The 25170-nt window shown below is 40.4% G+C and overlaps 2 protein-coding genes across 3 annotated transcripts; one reads left to right on the top strand and one right to left on the bottom strand.

The window, feature by feature from the left end:
- The first annotated feature begins 2691 nt into the window (after window positions 1–2691).
- On the top strand, window positions 2692–6034 carry LOC147640259 (triacylglycerol lipase SDP1-like). The gene is made up of 4 exons (XM_086778637.1): window positions 2692–2975; window positions 3212–4655; window positions 4833–4976; window positions 5065–6034. Exons 2-4 carry the CDS (start codon window positions 3228–3230, stop codon window positions 5587–5589), a joined length of 2097 nt encoding a protein of 698 aa, XP_086634763.1. The 5' UTR covers window positions 2692–2975; window positions 3212–3227; the 3' UTR covers window positions 5590–6034.
- A 15573-nt stretch (window positions 6035–21607) lies between these two features.
- Window positions 21608–24123, bottom strand: LOC147640258 (epoxide hydrolase 3-like). Of its 2 annotated transcripts, none has more exons than XM_086778625.1 (5): window positions 23927–24123; window positions 23536–23747; window positions 23191–23373; window positions 22627–22857; window positions 21608–22094 (listed from the first exon to the last, which is right to left on the bottom strand). In XM_086778625.1, exons 1-4 carry the CDS (start codon window positions 23994–23996, stop codon window positions 22633–22635), a joined length of 690 nt encoding a protein of 229 aa, XP_086634751.1. In that variant the 5' UTR covers window positions 23997–24123; the 3' UTR covers window positions 21608–22094; window positions 22627–22632. The 2 variants fall into 2 exon arrangements, with proteins under 2 accessions (XP_086634751.1, XP_086634742.1); XM_086778616.1 differs by having other exon boundaries at window positions 22637–22857; window positions 23927–24115.
- Between the last annotated feature and the right edge of the window lie 1047 nt (window positions 24124–25170).

The raw sequence follows: 25170 nt of genomic DNA, 5'->3' as shown, positions 1-25170 counted from the left end.
ATAAGTCTGACAAGTGTGGTTAATGTGCACGTTTATGAATGTAAAGTTGGGAAGAAGAAACTATAAACATCAAAGGAAAAATGAAATGTAAGTAATACGATAATGAGAACAAAATTAGAGACCAATAAAGAAACTTATGAAGAACAAAGAACCTCAGAAGATAGGATGGAGAGTGGCTAGTGTAGTGAGGGGTGTATATGGAGGTATACCCTTTGGTTGATTGCAACCTTTAAGGTATTGCATTAGCCTAATAAAGCCTCCCTTTGTGGCTAATAAAATCAGGGTGGAAAGCAGCTCTGCAAACTTAGGAGGAGCTTATGATTGAGAAAATAAACTTACACTAATGGGATTGCTCACAATGCGGAGCAAGGTAGCTATCAGAGGTTAGCCTTGGTGGATATTGATAAATGGAGAGAAGGTATAGGCCAATTTGCAATACAAGCAAAATGTGCTTTGGTGGCTCGTTCTGTGCAAGAATAGGATTAAAAAAATGATTAAGGTGGGAGGCAAAGATGAGTGGTGTGGAGCCAGTATTGGGGTTGGCACCATTGTTAGGGGTAAATGAGCTCTACACTAAAAATGGCAAAGGATTATAAATGCATAATATGCATCGTGTACATAGAAGAAGCCGTAATTTTTGCAAGAGACCCGTCTCATTGTGTAAGGGGGAGAATATAATATAAAGAAAGGTGTAAATCAATTTATGGTCTTGATAAAAAAAAGGGAATAAGAGTATTGATAATAATAAGGTGGTGAGAAAAACTTCTTAAACCTTTATAGTAAGCTCTTGGTAAGATATATATGCAAATGTTTGTTTGTGTTTGTGTGTGTGTGTGTGTGTGTGTGTGTGTGTGTGTGTGTGAGAGAGAGAGAGAGAGAGAGAGAGAGAGAGAATTAAAAGGGAGTAATAGGTAAAAGGTGTTTAGAAAGCTAAATGTGTATGTGCCTCTGTGTGTGTGTGTGTGCACGCGCGCGCGCGTGTGCGTGTGCATGTGTGTCACATGTGACTTTTTGAAATTCATCTTTTTATTTTATTTGCATACATGCAATTTCTTTTGAAGAACCGAATGATTATAATGTCACATCATATGCAAGATTGCATTCAAATGCATAATTGGAGGATTGATTGAAATGGATAAAGAATTGATTCATGATTGCCTCAATCTTCCTCAAAACATGTGCCCAATCAACTAAAACATTCTTTGCAACAATATTGTTGATCTATGATCCATCTAATTTATCATTTCTTAAACACGCACACATGCCATATTTGCAACACTACAAACATATAAAATCTCAAGTGATTGAAGATGACGCTTTGCAAAATATCAAAAGAAAACTCTATCGACATTTTGACGTAAGTTTATAACTTTCACATATTTTAAACTATGAAATTTAAAATTTGAAGTAAAATGTACTTGCATAAAACAGGTGTATAGATATGCCAATGCTAACAAACTTTTCCATCTTTTCAAGTTCTCCACAATAGCAACTCTTACCACATTAGTTTTGTTTCTCAAGCGACCTTGCTCAACGTTAGTAACAACTCAAGCAAGACCCCAAGAGGTTTGTTAAATCTCCATTCTCTACAACTAGTGAGCTTTTTCCAACATGTAGGTGGCATCAACAAGTGAGAGAAAGTAGGCTAGATTTTTTAAACAAAACCTTTGTGAAGGGAGTTAAATCCTCTAAGGTTTAAAAAGTAATTAAATCACTTATGCTCCTCAATGTTTACTTTATAAAAAGCCATATTTTGAAACTTGAAACCATCTTACTTCCTGGGATCAAAAGCAATGCCACATCAAAAAACAAGTGCCGTTGGCTTTTCCCTGTGAGAGGCAGTGTTCGGAAAATATTTTTGAGTGAACTTGACACGTATCCTTCTCACCATGCGGCCAAGAAGAAAAGGCAAATTTGAACAAGCATTTTCTTCATAATTACATCCAATTATTGCTATTTGTTGTTGTAAAGTTGGAAGATGCCATTTCTCCTTGTGCTCTCAAGATGAAGCGGTTTTTTCAAAAGTTAAGCAGGCTCCACGAAAAAGCAAACTTGTCTTTTCTCAAACATTGGTGGGACCCCGGGTACGATGGAAGGATTGAGATGAGAAGGGAAGTCATGTAAGATGGCCCTAAGCTTTATTAAGAAAAACCGGCTAAGATTTTAAGTAGCTATGAATGAATAATTTTAGTTATAAGACCAGATATAGTAGAGTTTTCGGAAACAAAAACCGGATAGATTTAAGAGTTGTCCTTATTTGGATTGGTTGAAAAATATGTTCTTCGGAGCACTGTGCCACCAAGTACGAGAAAAAAAACCGTCCTGTAGTGCAATTTTCACAGTTCAGATTGAGAAAAACCGGTTGTAATTTTTTGTAGCCTTGAATTTAAAGATTCAAATTTTAGAGGTGTTAGTTGTAAAAGTTTTTTAATAAAAAGACGTTGGTTGTCTTTTTCATTGGGTGAGAAAAAAAGTTTATATCTGACGTGGTGGCAACATCGTATAACGAACTTCTCCACGTGTGCACGTGGAAAATCGAGAGAGGATAACGTACGTGGACGTCCTCACCCACACCCTAAAAGCGCGCACACGTGGCAGAGCCGTGACTCAGCCCCACGCCACGTAAGGAGGACCCGCGCCGATATAATGCAAAAACGCCAATAAAATAAAATTTTAGAAATCCATATACTTGGCCAATGGCAGAGCAGAAGACAAACCGTCGATTATTTTCGGTAGATCTTTTTTATTTTCCTGGAATCGGTGAAGCTATTTTTTGGCGCACAGAGCGGACATATCTGTATAGGGTCTTTTCGAGCTCGTTTTGATCGAAACACCGCCCCATTGTAGAAGCAATTAGGGTTTCCGATCCAATCATTATCACATTTTCCGTCGTTTTTTCTACCAGAAAAATTCGGTTTCAGTTCAGTTTGAAGCTTTCATTTCGCCATTTTCGAGATCGGAGCTCTACTCCACGGGTTAGTGCAATTTTTTTTTCCGTTTTTAAAATAAAATATATCAAAAATTTCCTGCCTTTCTCCTGTGTTTCAGTCATTAAGATGATTTTTTCCATTCAGTTTCGGCACATTTGATCTGTGACAGTGAAGCCGTTTGGATTTGTGGAATTATGTAGAAAAGATTTGGATTTTTCTTCTTTGTTTCAATAAAAGGAAATTTCAAAACCATTTTAGCAACTTCAAAATCTTTTTGACAGAATTTTTGCAAGAGCCATGGAGTCATCTGATGAGGCCATCCTGGACCCCTTCTCCATTGGCCCATCTACCATTGTAGGCAGAACCATTGCCCTTCGTGTCCTCTTCTGCAAATCAACCAAGGAAGCTCTGATATACATGTGGGCCTTGGTGTCCCGCTATCTCCGCTGGGGCAAGAAGTTCACATCAATAGTCTACAGCATCCTGCTACAATGTCTCAACCCCCGCAAACCCAGCATGATCCTGATTGCCGTCATGGGTGCCACCATCCTGCTGCGACGCGCTAGGACAGTCAAGCACAAGGCCGAGGTCTCTTACCGGCGCAAATTCTGGGAAAACATGATGAACTCTGTGAACACCTATGAAGAGTGGGCACATGCAGCAAGAATGCTGGAGAAAAATTGTGACCGCAGGAAGGATTCAGATCTTTATGATGAAGACCTAGTCAAGGCCAAGTTGTCTGAGCTGAAGCAAAGGCGGCTTGAGGGCAGCGTTGAGGACATTCTCTTTTGTCTTCGGGCAGATCTTGTACGAAATCTTGGTAACATGTGCAATCCGGAGCTCCACAAGGGTCGGTTGCAGACACCCAAGCTTATCCAGGAATACATCAATGAGGTGAGGTATCATCTTCATGCAGTATGTGAGAAGGGCTCGGATGAGTTCTCCTTGGAGGAGAAGATTGCTTTCATACATGAGACAAGGCATGCATTTGGGCGGACGGCTCTCCTCCTCAGTGGAGGAGCTGCACTGGGGGCATTCCATCTTGGTGTTGTCAGAACCCTAATCGAGCACCGCCTCTTTCCACGAGTTATTGCTGGTGCTAGTGTCGGGTCCATTATCTGCTCATTTGCTGGCACCCGGACCTGGCCGGAGCTCCAGAGCTTCTTCGAGGACCCAAACCCCCCTTTGCACTTCTTTGAATCTATGGGAAGCATCTTTGCAGTTGCACACAGGCTACTCACTTATGGTGCCGTGCAAGACATAGGGCAGCTTCAGCGGGGAATGCGGCAGCTCATAGGAGACTTAACTTTTCAAGAAGCATATGACCTCTCTGGTCGTGTGCTCGGAATCTCAGTCTGCTCTCCCCGCCGGCATGACCCTCCACGCTGTCTAAATTACCTGACGTCGCCCCATGTTGTGATCTGGAGTGCAGTGACAGCATCTTGTGCTTTCCCAGGGCTTTTTGAAGCACAGGAGCTGATGGCAAAGGATAGGCAAGGGCGCCTTGTGCCGTATCATTACTTAGCTCATGTGGGGCAAGATGGAGTGGGTGTTGCCCGGAGGCAGTGGCGCGATGGGAGTTTAGAGAGCGATCTTCCTATGATGCATCTCAAGGAACTGTTTAATGTAAACCACTTCATTGTCAGCCAAGCCAATCCTCACATTGCGCCTCTCTTGCGGTTAAAGGAAGCTGTGGGCACTTATGGGGGAGCTTTTGCTGGCAAGGTGTGTGTGTCTATGAGTGCGTGCACAAAGTGGATGAAATGGGGTTTTGTTTCTATGTTATTATACTTGCTGGGTGATATACACATGTGCATGGTGATTTACTCTAGTGTTTCTTCATGTGCTTCTATTTGCCTTATTCTGTATCATTTCTAAGTCCCTCTGATATACTGGTTTCAGCTAGCTCATCTGATGGAGATGGAAGTAAAGCATCGATGCAGACAAGCATTAGAGTTGGGCTTTCCTCTTGGTGGTGTGTCAAAGCTTTTTGCTCAGGATTGGGAAGGTGATATCACCATTGTCATGCCAGCCACGTTAGCTCAGGTGATATTTCTTGTTATTAATAAAAGAGCAGGTTTAGGATAGTATGGTGGGGCCTATTCTAATAAGTTTCTGGTAAAATTCTTGGCAGTTTGCAAAGCTTATACAGAACCCTACGCCTGCAGAGTTACGCAAGTCTGTCATGCAGGGGAGGAGGTGCACCTGGGCTAAGCTTTCTGCCATTCAAGCCAATTGTGGGATTGAACTTATGCTGGATGAGTGTGTCATTGTGTTAAACCAGCAACGTCATATTCAAAGGAACTCAGAGAAGTGCCTGACATCAACCGGTGCAGGAGCGAGTTTCTCAGGATCCGCCAAGCGGATTCCATCTTGGATTTGTTTGGCATGGGAAAATTCAACAGGGGCCAGTGAGGATGAGGGTGCAGAGGCAGCTCTGCCACTTGGGGGTCCGTGGGGTGGACCGTCACTGAGGAAATCAAAACCTATGTGGAATAGCAGTGATGGTAGCGATGGTGAGAGTGGTTCAGATAGCTTTGATCAGTCTTGGACAAAAGCAGGTGGTCCATTCATGAGGTCACCGTCAGCTAACAAGCTTATAGTCATGATGGGATTTGATAATGAGACTGCGAAAGAGAACAAGACAGATCTTCTGTGAAAGTGGGGATGTGATGTGATGTTGAATCAGAAAGCTTTGAATGCTTTAGAGATGGAGTCTCCAAGCACTTGTTTTTCAGCATTAAGAAGTCATGACTTGCAGATGACATCTGAAAACAACTCTATGGACTCGTCTCATTTCACTAGTCTTTTATTACATTGAACTAGATGTACTCAGGTCCAGTACTTCTTGCTTTGCACTTTTGCTGGAGAACAGTGCTCTTACCCATTTTGAATGCAGATCCCAAATGCAGCAGTGGTTGTGTCATTTGCATATTGATACACCACATAATCAAAACACAGATCTAGTTCTATATTATCCCCCTTTCAGATTAGATTTCCCACACACATAATGACACACTACATGTTATTTTAGAAAAAAGTTCGTATAATCTATTTTGTAGGTTGAAATAAAAATGCTATAAGTACATAGTTTGTTGGTTTTACTCAAAGGTAAGGTATTTTGTTGTCCTCTCAAACTCGAGTAGACAAACTAGCTCTGGATGGATTCATTAGCCTTATTTTTTTAAAGTCATAGCACTACCTTTTTGCATTTTTTTAAAAAAGTACAAGTAAAGGGAAACTTTAAAAATTACAAGTGAAAATCTTTGGAGAATTTTAAGCCCAAGATGGAACATAAAGGACCAAAGGAATATCTTCATATAACATTCACAGATGCAAAAAACCAAACCAAGTCCTTCTCAGAAGGCTAAGGGGGGGCTTGAAAGTTTGTTCGTGTGTGTGTGTGTGTGTGTGTGTGTGTGTGTGATATTCTAGAAAAAGAAGGGGGATGGGTGGATGCTTGGTAGGTTGGATGAAAACTATGAAAAACATGACTAGAAAGTATGAAAAAATAAAGATACCAAATAAAGTCATTATTATGCTACTTTGTTTCTAAGAGGATGGGGTGTAAGATGGTTTGGGGCAGTGCTAAAAAAAAGCCTAATTTTCAACCAATCTAAATAAGAACAACTCTTAAATCTATCAAGTTTTTTTGTTCCCGAAAACTTTACTATATGCCGATTCTATAACTAAAATATATTAAAAATCATTCCTTAAAATATAAGGGTTACTTAAAATCTCAGCTGGTTTTTCTTAATTTTGGCAAGTACAACTACACTAGAATGTGGTTTTTTTCAAGCACGGGTAAGCCTATACTTTAATGTAAATTATTTGAGTGAACCACTATGCTCTAATAACAACTTTAACACTCATTTGGTATCGTGATAGGACATAAAAATGTCTTTTTTAAGGGCTAGTAAATTTGAAATTTACAAAGAGAATTTATCAAGTAGTATGAATCACTTATGTAGGGGCCACATCTTCGTGACTAGAAAGTATTAAAAAAATCTTTTAGGGGTCGGGTTGGTGGGGTGGAAAGAGGAGAGAGAAGGGAGGGGGTGGGTAGGATACTAACTTTGGAGGAGTTGAAAAGGTACATATCAACCTTAGTGCACATTTTTTTAGAACTAAGGCTACAAATTAGATTGGAAGAAAAAGTGACCATGGTGAATCTATGTTATGTCCCTATTTTGACTTGGATTAAATAGAGAAGACTCGTTCTTAACTAAGGCCAACATTAGCAAAACAAGTTAATCGTATGTTAATTACACACTTAGGAAGGATTCAATCATCTTATACATATATTTGGAAAATTTCTGTGACTAAACCAATGTGCTCCAATAACAATTTTAACACTCCTTTAAACCATAATACGGCATATAAATGTCATTTTTGGGGTTATAATATGAAATTTTACAAAGAGAATTCATCAAGTGTGAATCACCATCTAGGATCTACTTCTACATGAATAAAGAGTATAAAATTAAAGATAACAATTAATAAGTCTTCTTTTGCTACTTTGTTTCCAAGAGGGTGGTGGGATGGGAGAAGGAATAATGGTGTGGGGGCGCAGGGGGGGTTAGTCCGTGTGGGGTGGCTATACTTTAATGTTACTTGAAAAAATATTTGAGTGTAGCTCACCCTTCTCTCTCTCTCTCTCTCTCTCTCTCTCTCTCTCTCTCTCTCTAAGTAAGTCGAAAATTCAGCTCGCCACTTGAGATGGGGAGGTGTGGTTTTTTTTAAATCCTATTTTTATTTTGTTTTCCCCCTCTTTGTAGGCAAACGCAGGAGAGATAAAGGGTGACAAGGCGAGAGAGAGAGAGAGAGAGAGAGAGAGAGAGAGAGAGAGAGAGAGAGAAAGAGAGAGAGAGAGAGGTGGGCTCCAAATTAAAAAAAAAACCACCTCACCACTTGAGATAGGGGAAGTGGGGTTTTTTTTAATTCCTTCTATTTATTTTTTCCCTCTCTTTATAGGCAAACACAGGAGAGAGAGAAAGGGTGAGGCAACATGCGAAAGGGGAGAGAGAGAGAGAGAGAGGGGGGGGGTGAGCTAATAATAATAATACATCTGTTCGAGTGGAAAATGTTAAAAGTGAAGGGAGATAGAGTTTTGCTTATTCTTCAAGGGAAGATCTCTTCCACATCAAAGAAGATGTCCTCAAATCCCCCACCTTCGAGAAAGAGAATAAATATTATCATTCACAGTGAAAGTGATGAAGATTACGATGTAGAGATTGAAAATGAATGAAGGGGAAAGAGGAAGATCCGAAATAAGTCAAAGATGACTCCTCACCTGAGGCTATTGATGATGAAGAGGAGGACAAGGCTGATAAACAAGACGTATTCGTGTGATAAACTATGGCAGTGAGCTTCACATGGACTTGGTACAAGAGGTCTTAGAGATTGACTCATGATAAATAATGACAATGAGCTTCACATGGACATGGACATGGACATGCCAATAGGAGGTCTTAGATTGACTCATGGTAGATAGGATGTTCACAATGTATATTTGTAAAAGACATGTGCAGAATCAGATTGAGGAAGGCAACTCCATTGCCTTTGATTCCATTATGATGCTTTGTCTCCAATCCTTCTATCTGAAGGGTCAATGAATGTTACAAGAAGCTTTGAGTTGAGTTTTTTAACCACGGTTATGTACGAGACAAGGGCCGCTTTATTTACGCCTTACACATACCTTCCTTGGCATCAAGAGATCTTAATGACACAGACAAGCTCTTCTAGGACCATATATGGATACAGAGAGCAATTCGAGCAAGCGATACGCGATATGGAACGAGAGTTCGTTAGGAACAAGGTTTTTATGTGTATGGGCCTAGATGGAGGAGATTAAACAATGCCTTCAAAGCATATGGAAATATATAATAATATTATTGGGTAGATCGCAATCTTTAAAGCAAGTTTACTTTTGGCAGTTTTTTCTCGTGACGTGGGACACCACTCATGTGTTGAGGCCTCTATCCTTGATGTGTCTATAGAGAATAAAGGGGAGCTACTACTATCAGTGATGGCAAGACTTAATTATAAATTACCATCATCGCCTTGATTATTCCAAAAATGTACTTGTGTTGTTAGCAAGCATAAACCTTTATCTTGTTTATGTGTGAAACATCAAAGAACATGGATACGTTGTATCTCATGTCACAAACAAGATTTGCATGATTTTCACGTTGGGGTGCGCTCAAAAAGTGATCCTATTACGCATGCAGTAGAGGAAGATAGAAAGCTCATAGAAAGTGGATGGCTAAAGCACCTAGAGAAAGAAGGGGAGGACAATGTCCCTGGTGGCATTAATGTCCACTACTTGTAATCTTGCAAATCGTCTTCTTGGTATCAATTTTGTTGAGTTCATTGCACAAATGAAAGGGATTTGGAAAATTGAATGCAATGATGATACGATGTTTTCAGGGTGAATGCCAAGCCGAGCACCATGACATCCTAGCATATAAGGATAAGATGGACCCAAATACTTTTAAGGAAAAAATTCAAATAACCTTTTATGATGTTGATTGTAGGTGTCAAAAACCAACATGGTGGCTAGCAACAATGGTTGATCGAGAGAACGGCGGTGAGGAGTTTTTAAGGTGAGCACAATAATACATAATGTGGCTTAGCACCCCCCATGTCATGTATTCTTATAGCCAACTGGTGTAAATAAATTGGGACGAGAAACTGAAGGGCTTGACAAAGAGTAGAGTTTATTTCCATCCCAGGCAAAGGAAGCTCTACCTTAACGCCCCTAACAAAGGAGCATTCTAGTGTAACAATGATGCAATACATGGGATACACAACAAACATGAACAGCCAGCAAAGCAACGATGACATCCGACACAGCTTCAAGCAAAAGGAAAAGGATTTAAGGACTTGCATTGGGGCTCAAAGGCAAGACCATCTTCTTGATCAAGAAGATGGGAATGAGAAATTTGGATGGTTGAATTTCTTCACATCTTTGTTTGTTTCTAAGCGATAGGGGGCATAGGTTTGATTGGGACCAAATTATGGGGGAATCTCACCAAAATTTTGAATACCGTGACCAAAATTGGGGAAAAATTTACTAATCTAGATTAGTGATCTTAATCAAACGATTTTTACTTTCTTCTTCTTTCTTACTTGATTTTGGAGTGAGATGGGGATTCAATCTTTGGCTACATCTTTGCCATATCTTAGGGATTTGATTTGGGAGGGAATAAGCTTCACTATGAACCTAGCCATGATGAATTTGGTGGAATTTTTCTACTCGAGAGGCTGTGTTTTTTTTTTTGCGCTTGTTTTCCTTCATTTGGTGGAGTTGTGGCTCACATTGGAGGTTGCTGAACCTTTGGAAGGGCTTAAGCAAGAATAAGCCTCAAGCTGCACGTTTTCGTGGCATTGAAGCATGGGAAAGCCTAGAGTGGTAATTACGGCTTAATACTGCAAAAACGGTGATGTGCTCTTCAAGGATTTTGCGCCTGCACCAACAGTCGGTTGCGTCTAAGGTTTGCTTTGGTGTTGGTGCGAAACGACGCTGATTATATCTTTTGCTCTTCCACGATTCTGCCAAAACTCGTCCTTGCTATCTTGCAACAACAATCACATAAGGTACACCATTTCATGGATTTCATGGTGATTTTTTGATTTCTTCATCGTCCACTGCCATTGCATGTGTGCCATCAACATTTCAATTATTCATGCAAACCTTAGCTACTTCTCGTATCTAATTTTCATGATACAAGCATAATTGCTTAATACATGATGATTAGCACTAATTCTTACTTTGAAAAAATGGGCTGCATGATCACTTCTTAGGGTTTTCCTTTTATCAATGGTGGCGAGTCCTTTTATTGGATGCATTTGCAAGCTTCTTTGATCAAGAAACAAGAGTGATAGAGTTTCCATGCCAACTTCTTGATTTTATGGGGTTTTCATCATGGCCATACATGCAAATATGGGATTGCATTTGAATCCACATCAAAATTAGTGATTCAAATGGAAATTATATTTCCATTTTGGCTTGATTGATGCATAAATGGTAGAAAGAGGAGTACATTGAGCTATTTGGATGCATGATGATGGAAATGACACATGCCTACGCTTTCTTGAGATACCTTTTATGTGTTCCTTTGAGCTATTTGGATGCATGATGATGGAAATGACACATGCCTATGCTTTCTTGAGATACCTTTTATGTGTTCCTTTGAGCCCATGGTGAGGGGCTATTTATCAGATCCATAAAGGAGGCATAAGGCTAGTGAATCTTGATATTGTATTCGTTTGGCATGTTTTATAAATGTCATTGGTACGTGTTCTTGACTCTCATCCATTTCTAAGATTTCCATACATTCTTGCATCATTTAGAAAGCTAGTTATGTGGTGAGGGTACCTTGGCAATTGGTGGAGAGGCCAAGGGGAGAATGCCTTGAATCCAATGTGCCATGATTGCCTTGGAAAAGTGATACATCGGAGGATTAAGTACATGGAGTGAAGACATGGCCTCAACTCTTGCCATCGGATTTCAAACTTTGGTAAGAGAAGGCTTGTTGGCCGGGAGATCGGCAAGCAAAAGCTCTACACCGACTTACCTCAAAATCTCTACACCGTGGCAATGGTTTCAAGGACACTTGGAAATCAATGGTTCACAATGTGGTTATGCAAGGATGCATAGTTGATATTTTTGGTTGCATTGGTTTAGGTTTGCATTGATTGAGATCTGGTTGCAAATGCAACAAAGTTATGACAAAATTTTATCAAAAGTGAGTCAAGATGCATTGAAAGGACACTAGTTAGATGCCACATGCTACCTTGGGTATGCTAGAATGCATTTGTGCAAGGATATGCAAAGGGAATGCTTGTGGGTTGTGGCAACATGGATGCAATGAAGGAGTTGGAAGAGCAATTGATTGTGACAAGCACTCACAAAATCACTTCTCCATCAATAGGGAAAGCTTCAAAGGAAATTGAAGAGGAGGCAAATATGGAAGGCACTCATAAAGCATACATCTCAAGGTGCACAAGCCATTTCAAATGATGCCCTCTTGCAATTACTTGTGGGGAAAGACTCAATTTCAAGCCACTTATGGAGAGGTTGGATGTCATCAATCATACCTTGAATACGAGGTTTGAATTCATGACTACCAAGATTGGAGCTATTAAAGACCAATTGGAGTAACACCATGAAGATGCTATTGATGGTAGAATTGGTGGTATGCATGAGAGCAAGTAGCCTATGCACGAGGCTTGTCATGGTGGTAATAAGGAAGGCAAGAAAACTATGCAAGAGGCTTTTACAAAGGCTACATATGATAATCCTACAAAGAATGCCTCAAGTGAATTCATAGTGGAGGCTAGAAGACCTCTTATGAAGGAAATGAAGCCTACATCTTTCTAAGCCGGTCCCTCTCAACTACATGGGAAGCAACATACATCTTGGTCTACACATTTGGAACCAAACCTTGGAGAACTTAAAAGAGTATCTTCACACCCCAAGGGAAATCAATCTTCTATGTTTAAAGAGGAGTTGTATGTTGATGGTGATGTGGTTGAGTATGATTGGGAGCATATGTCATTCACCAAAAGGCAAAGGGAAGCTCATGATATGTGGATGGAAATGCCTAATTTCATTAAGAAAGAGTACAAAGATGTGGCTCAATTTTTCATACTTACATAAAATTCTAAATTGATGAGGATATTGATGAAGAGAATGTTAATGCAATACAAGTAAGGAGCTATACATTGTCAATGCCTAGTGGTGGAGGAGAAATGAGCACTTGGAGGTCCTCTAGGCAAGATTTCTTGGATACAAGGAGACAAAGATCTCAAGAGGGAACAAGTTCATTGATGATTCCTATGCAACAAGGTGGGACAAATGAGAATGAAATACCCATGTATCAAGTTGGTGCACATGATGAGGCACATAGTCAAACATTATTTCTTCAAAGGGAGTGATTGGAAGAAGGCAATGTGCAATGATTGATATTAAAACCTCCACAAGTGAAGACAAGAAAAACAAGGGTAATATTTGTGAATTGTTGGTACCTACACAGTTTTACTCTTTCTTTGAGTGGGGATATAAGATCTACTATGCACTCAATGTTGCAAGATTTTGGCTTGAGAAAATGCAAAAGAGGACTTCTATTCACTATCATATTTGGTCATTGCATAGAGTATGACTATGTGGGTTTTTATGCACACATTGTGGGTGTTGAAGTGGATGAGACACTTGTTGTAATTTATGGATAGCAAGAAGATGAAGATACTTTGTTGCCGAATCTTTCTCGACAAGTCACCAATGTATCCGTGGTTAAAGAGGATACGCAAGCTGAAAATGGGTGTGATTGGAAAGCTTTCATAAGTGCTTTGATTGAGGAATTTTCAGCTCATTATATGACAGCACGAGATTGTGAGGACATGGTCATTGATGACATTTTGGATGAGTACTCATTTGTTGATGAGACGAATGGGATGATGACTCATTTGTTTGGTGATACATGGGATGATCATGCATTAGGTGATACATTTAGTGATTCGTGGAAGATTCATGAGAATGCATTGTATGATCCATTTTCAAGTTTAGCTTGGAAGACATATGATTGTCTCTTGTTTGACTATGAAGGCTTAGAAGTTGTGGATCATGATGCATACAAGGGAGAATTGTCTCATGACAAGATTGTCTATACATGTGTTCATGAACATGCATATATGGGTAGTACACATGTTGTTCATGGAGATGATGATAATCTTGAGGTGACATATTCTACTCCTATTGATCATGACTATCACATGGATTTTACGCATGCTCTACATGTTGATGATGAATTATGCATTGGTAATAAACATGCCAATCTTGAGGATGACACCTATGCTTATGGGGATGCTAGTTATGAGGCATGTGCCTTTACATTTTGTGGATGCCAACATGATTCTATGATCTATGGGAATGGAGCATTCACTTTCACATGCATCTTATGTCACTTGAGATGCATGATATATAATTATGTGGCACGCAATGATATACCACAGCATGATGTGATCATTAGTCAAGGTTTCTATGAGATAGGAGGATTTGGTGTGCTATGACCATTGATGATGGAGTTCCTCATACCGAGGTGGTGTTGGGTTTGTATTCCGGATTGTTGGATGCACCGTTATGTCTTCCTTTCGATCCAAGAGGTCACATAATTGTTTCATGGTGGTTGGATGGTCTACATTGTGGTTATCCATTCGACTAGGAGGATTGGCTAATCACATCACCGACATGGGGTTTCTATATTCTCTATATGATCCAGGCTAATCACATAGCCATTGCTTTGAATTCTACATGGCTTGGATTTACATTTCGTCCATGTAGTCGTAGTTGTGTGGATATCCTCATATTCAGGGTGATACTCATAGCTTTTCCATTTGACCCCGGTGGTTGGAATAATGGACACATTGTGGATGACAAGGCATTTCAAAATTTCATTTGACCCCAGTGATGGGATTCATCTATGAGAGGATTGTTCACATTTTAAGTGGATTTACTTGTGGATGAGGATGCATGGCAACCACTTTCTTAAGTGCAACAAGCTCTATTATGTGAGGATGTGTTTGGGCCATTTGATATTAATTATATGGGCTTTTACGACTCCTACAATGGAAGATGTGCATTTTGGAAATTTTTGGACAGATTTGGCAGAGGCACTTTCTGGAGTCTTTTGGTGATCTCAATGAGCTCTAATGGTGACTATGATGGTGTTTTATGATATGTAGATGCTTTGGCATCATGAACATGCCATTTGGGGATCTTTTTGAAGTAATTTCATAAGATATTTGCAAGTGGTTTTGACATCGACATGGGCTGCCATAATAGTCCACTATGCTTCAAGAGCAGTTCTGTTATGATTGGAGAGTCTAGTTCCACATTGCTCATGGATGAGGCTACTTGGAAATCTTTGTAGTATGTGCAACAATATGGAATACTTGAGGAAGGTCTTGCTTGACCAAGTGGCATGATTGGTATAGAGGAAATGGGCAATACTTGGGATTATAGGCATGCTATGATTTCTAGACAGTTTTGGTGAGGCCCATTGTTGGGGTCGATGCTCTACTCCAACAAGCTTCAATGGTTATTACAATGGAAGAATATAATGGGGGACATGTTTGGATAAAGTATGCATCATTTGTGGTCTATTTCATGGAGTTTTCATGAAGAATCTTTCAAAGGATTCATCTACAACAAGGGCTGCCACAACAATTCCACACATATGCATTGGAGATGAAGTTTCATCGATTTCCTTATATTTGGAGAGCATATTTGGGACCTTTACTACTTCCCATTGATTTCATTTGAGGCTACGTTGAATTCTAGATACCTTGTATGATTTTGAGGATAAAATCTTTGGGAAGGGATGGTTTGTAATGAAGCAAAACTAAGATTCAAAATATGTAAATAATGGGCCATGTACAAGGCTACTATAAATAGGGCCTTGGGTTCATTGTAGGGATATTTTGGTCATTCATATCTTGGACACTTACATGTACTCTTGGCTCCTTTCATGTAGATGGCCTTTGATGATCTAGGGCTCATGATGGAAAGCTTGATAGCCATCCTCTTGGGGTGGTAAGAGGTTAAATCACTTAGGCCTTATGCACATAGCTCCTTTGCTACATGTGCATGTGGATTTCTTCTCTTTTTATCATAATCACATGGATTTCTCATATGTGTTTGATTCTTATCAAATGGATGCTAGATTTGGACTTTATGTGTTGATTTCTTGATATTTGGTCTAGATCCATTTCACCCAATGATCATTGATACAGCAAGGATAAGGTAAGCTCTTGACTTGAATATATTTAGCGCTAGTGTTAGGGACTAGTCCAAGGCTTAGCTCTGTTCTTCTCTCCATTCCCAAGCTATTGAGATCATCCAATACTTCCTGATGTTGATGATGGAGGAGTCATACTTCGAAAGGCATATAGTTTTGGAGCTATGGATGTGTTAGTTTGTTGTTTTTATTTGGGTTTGAAGCTTGTTTACATGCACCTTTTAGGGGGGACACCCTGATTTCATTCTGATTTCATTGTCCTTTTGCATGGTCTTGAAGCTCCCAAGGATTTGATCTCATTGTATTGAGCTAAGAAACAGCTTTATCGATTATGACTAGGAGAGAAATCCACTCCAAAAACATGTGTTGAGATCCATTAGGTGTGGATTAGAGTGGAAAGTTAATTTTATTCATGCATTTCATATTCTTCCATGCACTGTTGGAATTGGTAACTTAGAAGCATACAAAATCACCCAAAAACATTTAGGCACTTGCACAACCACCATTAATTAGAATTAGGAACCTTAATCACCTCTAATAAAATATAAAAAATATCAAAAGGCTCCAAAAACTAGGCCAAACTATCTCTTCAATTGGGAGACATAAGCCCCCATAGTCTAAAAAATCTCAAAAAAACTCTAAAACCTAGGCCAAACTATCTCTTGGGTTGGGAGACATGAGTCCACAGTCCCACAAAAAAGACGTGAGTCTAGCCACATGTGAGCCTCTCGTCGATACGTGAACCATGAGCGTGGATACATGAGTTGTAGAGACGTGAGCCATGAGTCTAGAGATGTGAGTCTAAAGTTAGTATACCTAATATTAGCAGAGGAACATAACAAAAGTCCTAGAAAATGGTCCTCCTAGTCCCAAATTCACCAACTAGGTATGTAAATAGCATCATCAACTTTGTGAAAGGATATTAAACTACCCTATCTTTTGGCAAAGCTCCAAGGAAGGAGCAAGAGTAGGACCATGAATCTCAGGGTTTGCTTCCTCAAGAAGCAAAACTTGTCAGATGCAAACCTTAAGAATTGCTCAAACTATGTCAGATGCCACAATGCTTCAAGCATTTGGTGTTGATCATGAGCTTGGTTTTTCTCGAAGCTAGCTATGGCCAAGTAGCCCAACAATCACAGTTACGAAAATCAATACATGTCTCTTTCATTGTACTATTAGGGATGAGTGTTCCACAAAGATCCTACTTGCACGTATAGTACAAGTAGGAGTCCCACTTTCTATACCATTATAAAAGCTTCTTCACCATGGAACTAAGTTCCAGTTCCTCTCCATTAGGACAAGGAGCAGGGAACATAGGGAATGGTAAAGAGTCAATGACTAGGATTACCTCAAATCCTAGGGATCCATAAGAGTATTCGCATAGCCATAGCAACCTTGTAACCACAAAGTCAGGTTGGCATAGGACAAGTGCAATTGAAAAACTGCACAGTTAAACCCCATGTGGCAACAAATTCCAAACCCTCAAACAAAGGGATTTACACATTGCCACGTGAATTATGGAGAAGATATGTTTAGGATGGTTTCCACAAACATAGTACCTAGAGGCTCAGAATTGAGAAAATCAAAGCCAAAGAATGATGACCAAATTTAATAGAATTGGAGATCCCACTTAGTATCTAGTGGTTCGATCAAGTTTGCGAGGCCATGGAAAGGATTGATGATCTCACCAAGATTTGTTTATTCAGACTTTGCCTTAAAGGCAAAGTAGCCAGTGGTGGGTTAGGACTCTAAACCCACTTGAAAAGCCCAGCTATGAGATCTCTTCACACTCCTTCTATGTGGGATTCTCACCTTGGGAGCCAGTGGAGACCCATTTGTGTTGCACAGATCTCTATAACCTTAAGCAAGAGACAACACGGAACTATATTCTCTAGAACAAAGTATCTCCACATGAGATACAATCCCCATGAAAAGCTAGATGACTTATTACTCTCATTGATCGATTTATAATCGGCCTCAAGAACAAGAGGCTTCATGACCATCTCTACGTGTGTTATTTCTCATTGATTAACTTATGATCGGTCTCAAGAGCAAGAGGCTTCATGACCATCTTTACAAGTCTATTATTGCTCATTAATCGGTCTCAAGAGCAAGAGGATTCATGACCATGTCTACAAGTCTAGGCACTACATCTTTGGTGAGTGTTTCCCTATGAGAGGCAATAGACCTAGTAGACAATCTCTAAAATAGGGATTTAAAAGTCATCCACCCAAACCACAGGATGCAGCATCCAAAGCCTTAATGACTGAGGGTGCCAAAGCAGCATAGCTAGAGACTTACTCCAGGACGAGTTAGCAAAAAATCTACTCAACCAATTACCCTAATAATGCCAAGACCAGCCCCAAGGACAACCTCAAGTCCAACCCTTGCTAGTTTCTCAAGCTAGACACCCACACTTATTTCCATGGAGAGAGATGGCTTGGTGTGAAATATGCCACTGAAATCATACGAGTACATAGTATCTTGAGACCTAATCAAGGACGAATTAGCAAAAGATCTACTGAAGCAATTATACTAGTAGTACCAAGGCCAACCCTAAGGCCAACCTCAAGTCCAACCCTAGCTAGTTCCTCAAGCTGGACACCCACATTGATTTCCACGGAGAGATATAGTTTAGTGTAAAATTTGCTGAGGAAATCATACAAGTATGGAGTGTCCATTATTAAGACCTAGACAGTAACAATTTTGTGCTCATGGGAAACACCATGGGAACCATGACATAGCTTATTATTGATCCCAAGGAAACCTAGCAAGGTGGACCCTAGCACCATGATAGATGCTCCTTGAGCCAAGGAAAATATTAGCCTTTCTAGTCCCATTGGCAAAAGCTCACTCCAGTGCATGCCTATCAAAACCCCTTACCAAGAGGTATGTATAGACCACTACAACTTCCATATCTACCTCTAGTACTACTACATCAACTGCGTTCTCTAAGAACCACAACATCACAAAAATACTCAGTGACTCTACCTATAGAGAGATATCCCTTGTGTCTAAAAACCCTAACCATACCTCGATCAAGCGATAAAGTTTTCATTATCCTCTCCCCCTCATTCTCACTCTTCACTCTTAGAGTTTCCTCTCTCGCTAATCTAAATTAGCTTTTCACTTAATCATTCACCTAATCTATATTAAATATTCTCTAATCTCTATTAGACATTTTGATCACTTTCAAACCTAGGTTAGAGTTTTCATTTGGCAACTTTACATCCTCTTTAGCATGGACTCATGCGAGTCCATTGAGGACATGATCTATCGACGGTCTATGTGAGAGTGGATGACTTATCGTCTGCCTTACACATCGTGGTGGACCTAGAGGCGATGTTGGCCTGTATTATAATCTCATATTTATATATCATCCCATTTTAGTTCCATAGAAGTGTATGATTTCTCTCTCTCCCTCCCTCTCTCTCTCTCTCTTTCTAAGGCACACATGCACACAAACATTCACACACACACACACACTCACTCACTCGTGTATCTTGGCACTCACACATACACACTCACTCACTTATGTGTCTTGGGATATACACACATATGCACCTACGTAATACACATAAATATTCATATGCACACACACGCACAAACTTATCCAAACATGTCTTCTTTTTTTAGCATATTTTCTCTTAAGAGCCTTCTATTTTTAGTGTACTTATCCCTTAACACTGTGAACCCATATGGTGACCAAACTTAGCAAAGGGTGGGATTCACATGTATATAAGTACAAAGTTTGGCCACTATCCGTGCACATTTGGTTGAAATGTGTGGACTAGACATCAACTTTTTAATGTCTTGGCGTTAGAGAGCTTTCTCAAAATTAAGCCATTGGCACACACAATCCAACCAAATGAGCTTGAACAGGAACCAAACTTTGTAAGAGTGAGGATGGGATCCACATGTACACACTTGTAAAGTTTGGTCTCACCACATCTGAGCACATTTAGTTGCAATGTAGAGACATCTGTAAGAGTGAGGATGGGATCCACATGTACACCCTTGTAAAGTTTGATCTCACCACATCCAAACACATTTAGTTGCAATGTGCATGCCAGATGCCCACTTTTCAATGTGTCTTGGCCTTAGAGAGCCCACTCAAAATTGGGTCTTTAGTCCACACACAATCCAAACAAATGGGCTCAGATGGTGGCTAAACTTTACGAGAGTGAGGGTAGGTCCATGTGCACACACTTGCAGAGTTTGTGCTTTCACCATCCGAGCACATTTGATTGGACTGTGTAAGCCAGGCGCTTACTTTTTAATGGCCTTAGAGAGCTCCTTAGCCGTAGAGAGTCTCTTTAAAATTGGACCTTTGTCTAGAATAATCCAACCAAATAAGCTTAGATGGTGGCCAAACTTAGCAAGAGTGAGATTGGGATCCACATGTACACACTTGTAAAGTTCAGTCTCACTATCTGAGGCTATTTAATTGGAATGTGCAGACCAAACGTCTACTTTTTAATGTGTCTTAACCTTAGAGAGCCTTCTCAAAATTATGTCTTTGGCTTACATAATCCAAGCAAATGAGCTTGGATGGTGACCAAACTTTGCAAGAGTGGGTGGGATCCATGTGTACACACTCGCAAAGTTTGGTCACTATCTAAGCACATTTAGTTGAAATGTGCAAACCAGACACCTACTTTTTCATGTGTCTTGGCCTTAGAGAGCCCCCTCGAACTTAGGCATTTAGCTCACACATTTCAACTAAATGATAAAACATTTATGGCTCTAAACTCTTCTACCCTCCATCCGACTTTACAAACCGAAAGACAAATGCCACCAAACAAATAGAGACAAAATGATGCAACAATAAAGCAGAGAAAATAAATTACGATTTAAAAAAAAGTGAGACACCAATAATACAATAATAAAAAATCAAATTACAACTTGCGATGATAGCAAACTAATCATCAAGACCCTCTCTAGCTCTCAAAACATCTAATATACTATCATGCTTATCTACATGAAGCTGCCAAGGAGATCAAGTGCTGCTTTTGTGACTTTGAACTCAATCAAGTCAAAACTTGATCGTAATCACAAGATGAGAGAAGATGTATACCTCGCGACCAACCTCGTACTGCTGAAAATGAATGTTTCTCCCATGCTTACGAACCCACTGAAAATATTAACCTGCCACAACCATGCTATGTGCATCAAACTAAACCCCATGACCATCCATGGCATCCTCGTTGAGAGTGCTCTTTAGTATATAGCATCTCAAAAAATAGCAGTCTACCTACTCCTCATTGCCATCAGGGAAAATGACAATAAAGACATCATCCATGGCCAATAAATATGTAAGCTTGTCATAGTCAACTGCCAACATCATATGTCGTATAGATAACATGTATCGAATAATGTGGTGTTATCACCCGCTCACGCTTCAAGGATTTTACTCCAAGAATCTACCCATGCAAACATGACAAACTCACTCAATCACCATTTATACATGCTTCACAAAAGCATGCAAATCGTCATGTGAAGATAATGGGATCGATACAAGAGGTGCTTCAAATGGAGTGGAAGCCCAAAGTGCCTAGAGCTGTCTAGTAGTTGCTCTACTAGTAGAATGCCACTAAGCAATCCACGGTGCTGACATCCACGCACCCAAAAAAATTTCACAACTAGCGTTGCGTCATGTGAAGGATAAAAACAGGTCACGCTATCACTCAAGTGCCATGCACACCACTCCACCACACCTGCTTTACATCTCCAAACCTATCCGCATCATGCTGAAGCTGGTGAGACCATAAAGCATGCTTCATGCAAGCACCAACACCATCATGCTCCCCCTTCCCATGGCTAGTCTCAAAAAAGTTACAAATAGCCTATATGTTAATCTCTGAGTGCCACTTGTACAACCAATAGAAATGCCTCAAAGACTTGAACTGACAATCACATCCGTCAAACCAAATCCACCATTGATGCCATGTGACTCCACAATCCCAATGCATCCACGTATGTAACTCAGTTTAACTTACATGGAAAACTTAAATCCCATAATGTTGTAATCCTACTCACACTTATTAAGTGATTTCTCCTCATGATGCAGCCCTGCTGTAGGCTGAGAGTAGGTGTAGTGCCATCTTATTAATCAGTGCCAAAGCTCTTGAAAAAGCCAAGGATATGAGCATTCACTACTGCTGGTTTTTCTTCATGCAAGAAGTGCTGGACACCTTCAAGTACAATAATATCCTTGAGATTGGGTACATCGGCTGCCATCCCACCTCCATGTATGTATTCTTTAGCACCAGGAAAACCATACACGATGTCTTTGTCACCAACAATGAAGAGTGCCGGAACCATCACCTTACTTCCTGCCCACGCAGCTGTGAGTTCCCAGGACCTGCAACAAAACAATATCCTCCACATCAGCTTCATATTAGTGTCCTACATTTTCTCACCCACCCTTTTGCATCCTTTCCCACAATTACATGGCTATACCTTTTGCATCCTTTCCCACGATTACATAGTTGTACCTTTGCTTGGGGTTGTTTTAGGGGGAGAGCAAGGAGAGGGAATTATATTTTATAGAGGAAGGTGACTTCTATGGCATAGAGTATGAGTTGATGATGCGAGCATGTGATCTTATGAGGTGATCTGCATTAATTTCTCCTTGAAGTTTGGCACATGTGAGTCTGATTTGATGAAATGGTATTGTGATATAGCCTTGTGCCTCGTTACTATACACGTGTGTTGAGCATGATTTGATGATGTGGCATTGGGACATATAAGCCTAGTGCCTTGTTATCCCTATTCATTTCCCCTTAGTACATGATTACAGATTTCCATTTTGAGAACTACACACACACACAACATGACACCTCAATACTATAGACAAAAATTTACTTATGACTTAGGGCCCCCAAGAAGTGTGCCTGCTCTTACAGGTCCAAAGCCCGATAGTAATTGAGGGGAGGAGTGAATCCACTTTTATCAAATTGGGTGACATAGTATGTAAGATCCTCCTCTGATATCCAGTCTGGAAGGGTCAGCTCCTCATTTCCCTCAGCAGACTTTAACTCTTGAATCACTGCATTGCAAAACACTTTTTTCAAATACAGCCCTGGGGACATGCTTGTGATCATCGCCTCGGCTGCTCCTGGCTCCTGAACAGTAAAGATCAAATCTTTAATATATTCAGAAAATCATTGAAAATGAATGGGATAAACCCCATAGTCAAATAAGATGTACTACTGATACAAAAAGCAACAATAGATCCTAAACTCACTGAAATGAGCACTGCATTTGCAAGTTTTACTTAGCCTATCCAACCCTCACAGGCAGCCTGGATGTACCCTGCCGACAGGCACGCATTGTTGGGTAGAGCAGGCAGTTGGATGTTGAAGATTGCATGTTCATTTTCTACAGCCATCTTGGATTCAATTTGTAGCTCTTACATTAATACTCATACTTTGAAGCCAATGAGGAAACAGTTGTACCTGAAATCTGCAGATATAATGATGATCTCCGTATGTGGATCTCAATAGTTGCACTATGCTGCCGGCAGGGTGCCGCGGATTGAAATGAACACTGAGACTGGCAAGTGCAATAACTCTATCGGGACGGAGAAGGCACAGGTTCCAGCCAATTACAGCACCCCAATCATGAGCAACCACAAATGCCTGCAATAAATTGCAAATGCAATATATGCTAATGTGGATTTGGGTTTCCCAAAGCCATAAATCTAAGCTACTTTCAGAAATTTTGTTCAACTCCTCTTAAGTATGGAAATTAGTAGTGGATAATCCATTATCATGGGCATGAAGGACATCATTCTCCCATACCTTTGGGACTTGCAAGGAGTCAAGCAGGCCAACCAAATCACCCACAATATGCAAAAAGGTGTATTTTTCCACACCATCTGGAGCATGAGTATCACCATAGCCACGCAAATCCGGAGCTATTGCATGAAATCCTGCGTCGGCAAATGCACGGATCTGCTTGCGCCATGAATACCAGCACTCAGGAAATCCATGAAGGAATAGCACCACTGGACCTGCACCACATAAAATTTCACAAACAATATGAATGGCGCATTATCATGGACGTAGCCGTGATCTATATCCTCAGAATGGAGGATTAGATTGCTAAATATGTGTTAGGGCACAGCAGAGGGAATTAGAGCTTCTAATGAAGGATGATTAGGTTAATGTTGATATGGTGAGCAAAGCAAACCTGCGCCCATTTCTGCGATGTGCATGCTGATGCCATTAGTGGCGATGGTTCGGTGGTTCACGCCCTCCATCTAGAGCTTACTATGGGTTCTCAAAAAACTGGCTGTTTATATTAAGAAGTTAGAAAGAGACAGGTTACAACATGTTGAGAACTCTAATGAGACCATTGACTATGCACATGACATACAGTTCCGCAAGCTCTGAGCTTGCCTTTGACTTAATTGAGAAGTTTCTCTAGCTGTGAAACCAGCTTTTCCCTCTTTTCGTGAGTGTGACTTGCAAAAGGCATAGAGTGCTTTGATGAGCAACACATCCTTGGAGATGACGGCCTCTCTCATCTTCCACAATTCTTGAATTTGCTGTGTTAGCTGATCCACTTGCTTTCCTTTAGCTTTTTCCTGCAGCCGATGAAGCTTGGAGTCCATGTCTTTCAGCCTTCTTTGTATGCATCTTTCACCTACATGAATCAAGTTCTCTTTCGGCCTGAAATTTTTAGTATGCATACTATTAAAAATGGAATCAAGTCTATTTAACCATAAGCACTATAACATTTCGGTTCCAGGATAGCCCATAGTTCCAAGGTGCACCCGATGCCTTCTCCAAGTAACAAGTTTTTCCAGCCAAGGGTGTAGCCATTCCATAGCTGAATGCATTTGGTCAATGACTCGAAACATTTCTTTGCAATAGGGCAATGCATGAAAATGTGCAGGTCATCCTCCACCTCCTTGCATCTGTGGCACTTCCCATCCCCTATGTTAAGTCTGAAGGCTTTAAGCTGGGTCCAAATAGCTTTGCACATGACCAACCAAGCTAGGCATGCTTTTTTTGGTTCCACATACTTATTCCATAGCTTGTCAAACAGAAAATACCATTGCACTCTGTCCAGAAGGATTCCCCATCTCTTGTTTAGTGTGCAATGGATAGGATCCGTTCTCTGTTTGGGGGGAATAGGGAGAAGTCCTTTTTTATTCTTCCATTGGAAAAGCTTTGTGCGCTGGCATATCTTTAATCGAAAGCAGCCAAGTGTCCGATTGGTGCCATAATCTGATTCTTATCCCAATAAGGCCTAATTCTGCATATGAGACATTATAATCTCTGATCAGATCAACTCTGGACATTCAAGCATTGATGTCTCTATCCCAAATTTCCCACCAATAGCATACTCCTTTCCTATGCATTCTCAAAGCCGCTTCAGCTTGGGCATTATCAATTGGGGGAGGGGAATGCTTGGCCACCAGATAGAGT

The sequence above is a fragment of the Cibotium barometz genome, chromosome 3 (assembly GCF_041138505.1).
Source record: "Cibotium barometz isolate CiBa-2024 chromosome 3, ASM4113850v1, whole genome shotgun sequence".
In the NCBI taxonomy this organism is placed as follows: Eukaryota; Viridiplantae; Streptophyta; class Polypodiopsida; order Cyatheales; family Cibotiaceae; genus Cibotium; species Cibotium barometz.
The sequence above is the reverse complement of the archived record's forward strand: the minus strand, read 5'-3'. Positions and strand labels throughout refer to the sequence as shown.